Below are 5,401 nucleotides of genomic sequence, written 5' to 3'. Positions count from 1 at the left end.
GTAGATGGGCCAAGCCCAACATTTCAGCCTCATTATTTTTGGGCCTAGGCCTTTTTATTTTCTTGGCCTTCACCTTTCCACAATTGATTTTTAAGCGATTTTTGTTCATTTTTTCTGAATTGTTTGATTTGTGGCCTTTTTATGGCCCAAATAGTATTTGCTTCATTTATGATGTATCAGCAATTAAGGATCATCACCTCAGAAAACAATAAATGATCAATATTTCCAATATTTCAACCACACAAATTTTCAAAAATGACGTCCAAAATGAGTATATTATATATATTACAATCATGCGGTAGTCCACATCATCCAGGAATTTAGAACACTCAGGAAGCGCAAACACCCACCCAAGAAGTGCAAACAGCCAGGAACATCCAGGAACATCTATGAAGTAAACAAACACCCAGGAACACCCAGGAACATCTATGAAGTAAACACCCAGGAACATCTTCAAACCAGAGCTCCTGTAGAAGAGAGGAAATTATCATTATCATGGCTGTCAATGAAAGCAATATCTTCCAACAAAGAACAACTAGGAAAAGAATAGTGAACAAAATAATAAACAGATACGCAAGCATGAGGGCATGGATAACAGTAGCAACACTAACGTAAGCAGCAAATTGAATACCAATCATTAGTATACTTTTGCTGAGGCATTAGTATAATGAACAGAAAAATAAATGCTGCTGAGGAGCAGAGGCCAGAACCAAACAAATGCAATGGCAACACTAACGTAAGCAGCAAAGCAGCAAAGTAGATCTGCCCACTATCCGCCTAAGCAAACACAGAAGTACAATGCTTGAGATATATGTATGCACCAAGAAAAACAGGCAATGTGAACAATAACTCTGGGAGTAAAAAGAACATAAATAATACAACAATCTCTGAACACCTAGGTAGTAACTAGAATGGTTGCTTGCTCTTCATGAGTGTCAACCATGAGCATGCATGTACATCAAAAAGAAAACAATAGGATTCATCTTGCCCATATACAACAATCAGCAAACATGTAACATCATTACATTACCGCAAAAGAAAAGTCCAGAATTACCATGTACATAAATAGTATGACTAACATTAACCAGTATGTGTTAATGGAGTGACAAAAAATTTCTCACTAGCTGAGAGTTATTGGTATATAGTGTTCTGACATTTGCAACTCTAACTAAACTGATCATAGAAGTGAAAAGACCTACAAGAACAAGTTCAATCAGAATCCAGGCATGTAAAATTTTAAGCGCCATCATAACAGATCTAAAAAAACAAACCATGATCATCATGCATCAGGATTTACGGTTCTAGCAAAACAACAAAGAGATAAGAGAAAAGATAAATGCTAGGAGTACATCAAAAATCCCAGAAATTCACATCTCCTAAGGAGCAGAAGCAGGGCTAAGAGAGCATGCATGCATGCCTAGATCCTGAATCCTTGCTTCTTGCAACTTCGACCTAGAGCTCACGTTGAAACACGAATGAAGGCATGTTGTAAAACAAAATGGTTATGAACTCAGCAGTACATACCAAAACACCACATTAAACTTGTACCACAGTACATACCAAAATACAACATTAACTTGTTCAGGAGTGCATACCAAAATACTACAGTAAACTTGTACAGCAATACTACCGGTAGAACAATACTACGGATATAGCAATACTACCGATTCGGCAATGACCACGATGTCGATGCAAGTCTGTCCCTTGCCCATGGCTGAAATCAGATAATGAGAAATTCAAGCAAATCAAGCTGCAGGCACTAGTTAGATGCAATAAACTGTGCGTAGAACGAAAAGATGGCTGGATACATATAACAGAGAATGCAAACGCAAATGCTTTTAATTCTGCTCACGACCCACAGATCCTAGAACCAAACAGAAGTAAAACAGAAATCTGACTAACAATAAATCCAAAAGCTTGCGGATGAGCATGAGCAACAGAAACTATAGATATCCTATATGTCAAGGCTACCGGCATGAGCAACTCATTTAAATTACAGCCAAAAACAACTTGCATCAGCGCATAATTACATGATGTGGTCACACATCTCATACTGCATTATTTGTGCAGGGAAAAGGACAATGCATGCTGCATTATTTGAGTCTGTCAACTGAAAACAGTAGTATTTCTAAAATGCATATATGCTCAATCCCCTTGTAGGCTACAGTTATAGAATAAGCTCAGAGATGAGAATGCCATAACCATTTTACATGTACCAAGCAGTGACATATATATGCAAGGAGCTGCAGTGTAAATGCTACTTCTGAAAGTAAGTGGACCACTAACAAATTCACATGGTCAGAATGATATAACTTGTTCAGCATCAGCTAATCGTCTTAAATCATCTTGGCAACATATAATCATGAAGCAAACAAGTATTTGTGACTGTTGTTAACAGATTCAATGCGAATGATTTGAAATACTTATTCACAGGCAATATATAATGGTGACCACTGCTAATAGATTTAAAGCAAAAGAGCTAAAATGCATATGAGCAGAGTGTCAACCCCATTGCAGGCTACAGTTAAAAAATATGCTCAGAAATGACAATGCCAGAACCGTTTTACATGTACCAAACTCCATCCACCGGTCCATATTGCTAACTAATCACTTCACATGAGGAGAGTGTCAACAAATAAAACTCGTACAGGCTACACTTTGAGAATATCAACAAATATGAACATGGCCAACTAAAAGCAGACCCCTTTGTCGGTCCCAGGCATGAATTTGGCACACACATAAGCAGTAAATGAGGCATCTATGCTAGGTGGGAAGGGATCGAGATAGGAGGAGGTTACCATCTGGAGATCCCGGCTCCCGGAGGTGCTCTCGACGAGGTTGGGTCGCGCGCGGACGTCGTAGATGATGGGCCTCTTGAACCAGGACATGAAGACGCTGGGCTTGCCCTTCTTGGGGTTGAAGACCGGCTTCCCTGGATCCAGCATGTTGCAGAGCTCCCTGAAGACGGCCTGCAGCAGGAAAAACACAAGGGCATCAACCTCCTCCCGACCAGTCCCTCGATCGAATTAGCACAGGAAATGAATTAGCGCAGGAAAAACACATGTTGGCTCATGACATGTACCGCATAAGCTTGAGCCACAGAACCTTGCTTGACAGACTCGATCAATTCTGGGATGTCACCCCACATGAGCTGCTCGTAGCTTGAGAAGTTTACATAGTTTGGTGCTGGTTGTGCCTTGTCATTTAGGACCTTCTTGGCCCGCATTACCTTGCCAAGCTGTATGTAAACCAAAGGTAGATCAGCAGAGTATAACCCATATCAGCTCTAAATGTATCATACGGAAGCAAAATGGGGAATCAAGGGAACCAACTATAGATAGGATGGCTGTTTCCTGGTTAGCAATGGCTAAAAAACTGGTAGGTAACAAAGAGCTACGGCTGAACCCTGCTCTCATGTTTCAATAATAAAGTGGAAGCAGATGCCTAAATTAAGAGGGCAGCCCTACACATAATTTATTGATTGCTACAGTGATGAGTGCTTAATTATCAAACAGAGCACTGGGGACAAGCTAGCATCTCTGATTCTAAGCCACCAACTTCCCCGATCGGTACACCAATTAATCTAGGCATGGACAAACGCATCATACCAAGTCCAGAATCTTGCAGTAAATACATGAAAGCTAAGTAGTACCCAACAGCACAGCATAACGAGTCTACTCAGAGCAGGGCAGAGCAGAGCATACCATGGAGGGTGAGGAGCCGGTGTAGCTGAGGATGAGATTCGCCGCGCCCTCTCCCTTGTAGACCCAGTCCGCGGCATCACACGCCTGCAGCGCCACCTCCATATCCACCCTAAATCTGCAGCCAGCACGGGATCAGACGAGTGGATCCGCGCGCAAGATACGAGCTTATGGCGACAGAGGAGCTGGATCCGCGTGCACCTGCTTTGGATCTGGCGACGGAGGTGGTGGATGCGACGTCTTAAGTACACATGGGCGATGGCCTGCTCCCCGCTGTGGCATGGAGGTCGAGGGGCGGCGCGGCGCCGAGGCCGAGCCTGGTGGTGACGCGGACGACGAACGAGGAGGCGGTGTATGAGCTGCGGCAGGCCGCGCTGGTGAAGGACCTAGGGGCGGCGGGCGCGGGATGCCAAGGCGGGCAGGAGCCGCTAGTGGCTGGAGCAGCTTGAGCAGGAGGGCACGCCGAGCTCGGCTGGGGCCTCATGAGCTGGGCAGCATCTAGCGCCGCAGGGTCGGCGCGCCCTTCGCCGCCCTCCTCATGGTGGCCGTCCTTGTCCTCGTCGTCTTCACTGGCCGCTTCCCGCAAGGCCCCGACGGTCAGTCTTCTGGATTCTCATGCCCAACCAACCCAGCTACGCGAGCACCATCTTGGCTGGGCCCCCGGGGGATCGGGCCTCGTCGGTGGCGGGGTGGGGTTCCCACGGATGTCAGGGGCGGCGCGCGGCGTGATCTGGGAGCGGGGGTGGGGAAGGGGACGCGGACGGGAGGAAAATCGGCCGGGGGAGATGGGGAAGATTTTGGTTGGGGTGGGGATTGGGGAACGCGGTGGGGATTGAGGGAGAGGGACGGCATCTGCGGGACGCGATGGGCGTCGCTGCGGGACGCATCGAGGAAGGAGGTGGTGGTGGGACACGCCGCTGTAGGACGGGGAGGAGGTGGCGGCAGCGAGGAGATGAGGGAGGGGGTGGATCCGGCCGCCGCCATGGCCATGGCCGTGCCATGCGGCTAGGTTGGTGGGCGTCGAAGAGGGCGGAGCACAGTCGGCGAGGCCCGCCGGAACACGACGGAGCAAGAGGCGTAGGTGGCGGCAGCAAGGGTTTCGGGGGAGGGATTGTGGGTGCGTGAGGGAGCGAGGGGCAGAGAAAGAAAGGAGGGGGGGGATGGAAAACGTCCACGAGTAGAGTTAGGGTTTCGGCTTAGGTGGGCTTGGGGTTGGTGTGGTGGACCGAGGACTGCCGTTGGATCCGCGAGCATCCGACGGCTTTCCATGCACGATCCGCGTGAGACGTCCACGGACCAATCAGAATGCAGTACCACGTTTTGACGTCCACGAGTAGAGCTAGGGTTTCAGCTTAGGTGGGCTTGGGGTTGGTGTGGTGGGCCGAGGACTGCCGTTGGATCCGCGAGCATCCGACGGCTTTCCATGCACGATCCGCGTGAGACATCCACGGACCAATCAGAATGCAGTACCACGTTTTGACGTCCACGAGTAGAGCTAGGGTTTCGGCTTAGGTGGGCTTGGGGTTGGTGTGGTGGGCCGAGGACTGTCGTTGGATCCGCGAGCATCCGACGGCTTTCCATGCACGATCCGCGTGAGACGTCCACGGACCAATCAGAATGCAGTACTACGTTTTGACCATTTAAATTGGTCGTAGTTGACTAAAAATAGCGTGTTAAAATTTGACCTGAGAAAATTCAAA

General features: G+C 47.8%; 1 protein-coding gene across 6 annotated transcripts; it reads right to left on the bottom strand.

Annotated features, from left to right (window-relative positions):
- Positions 1 to 213: 213 nt before the first annotated feature.
- On the bottom strand, positions 214 to 4,841 carry LOC123094006 (inositol-pentakisphosphate 2-kinase IPK1). 6 transcript variants are annotated; one of them, XR_006445696.1, is made up of 6 exons: positions 3,903 to 4,841; positions 3,705 to 3,819; positions 3,062 to 3,238; positions 2,799 to 2,969; positions 1,596 to 1,714; positions 214 to 467 (listed from the first exon to the last, which is right to left on the bottom strand). XR_006445696.1 is itself a non-coding variant. In XM_044516086.1 (6 exons), the coding sequence occupies exons 2-5, from the start codon at positions 3,804 to 3,806 to the stop codon at positions 1,644 to 1,646; spliced, it is 477 nt and encodes a 158-aa protein (XP_044372021.1). In that variant the 5' UTR covers positions 3,807 to 3,819; positions 3,903 to 4,841; the 3' UTR covers positions 214 to 467; positions 1,596 to 1,643. The 6 variants fall into 6 exon arrangements, 5 of the variants coding, with proteins under 5 accessions (XP_044372021.1, XP_044372018.1, XP_044372022.1 ...); XM_044516086.1 differs by having other exon boundaries at positions 3,106 to 3,238; XM_044516083.1 differs by lacking the exon at positions 1,596 to 1,714.
- Positions 4,842 to 5,401: the final 560 nt, after the last annotated feature.

This window comes from Triticum aestivum, chromosome 4B (assembly GCF_018294505.1).
Source record: "Triticum aestivum cultivar Chinese Spring chromosome 4B, IWGSC CS RefSeq v2.1, whole genome shotgun sequence".
NCBI classification, from domain to species: Eukaryota; Viridiplantae; Streptophyta; class Magnoliopsida; order Poales; family Poaceae; genus Triticum; species Triticum aestivum.
This window is presented reverse-complemented; position numbering and strand designations above follow the sequence as displayed.

Bases quoted from the DNA above. Each gene is read 5' to 3' on its own strand.
- LOC123094006 (XM_044516083.1), bottom strand. From the start codon at position 3,806: ATGGAGGTGGCGCTGCAGGCGTGTGATGCCGCGGACTGGGTCTACAAG. The intron at 2,970-3,061 runs GTGTTTTTCCTG...TTCCTGCTGCAG, and splicing joins TACATGTCATGAGCCAACAT to GCCGTCTTCAGGGAGCTCTG. The intron at 468-2,798 runs GTAACCTCCTCC...TCTCTTCTACAG, and splicing joins GGAGCCGGGATCTCCAGATG to GAGCTCTGGTTTGAAGATGT.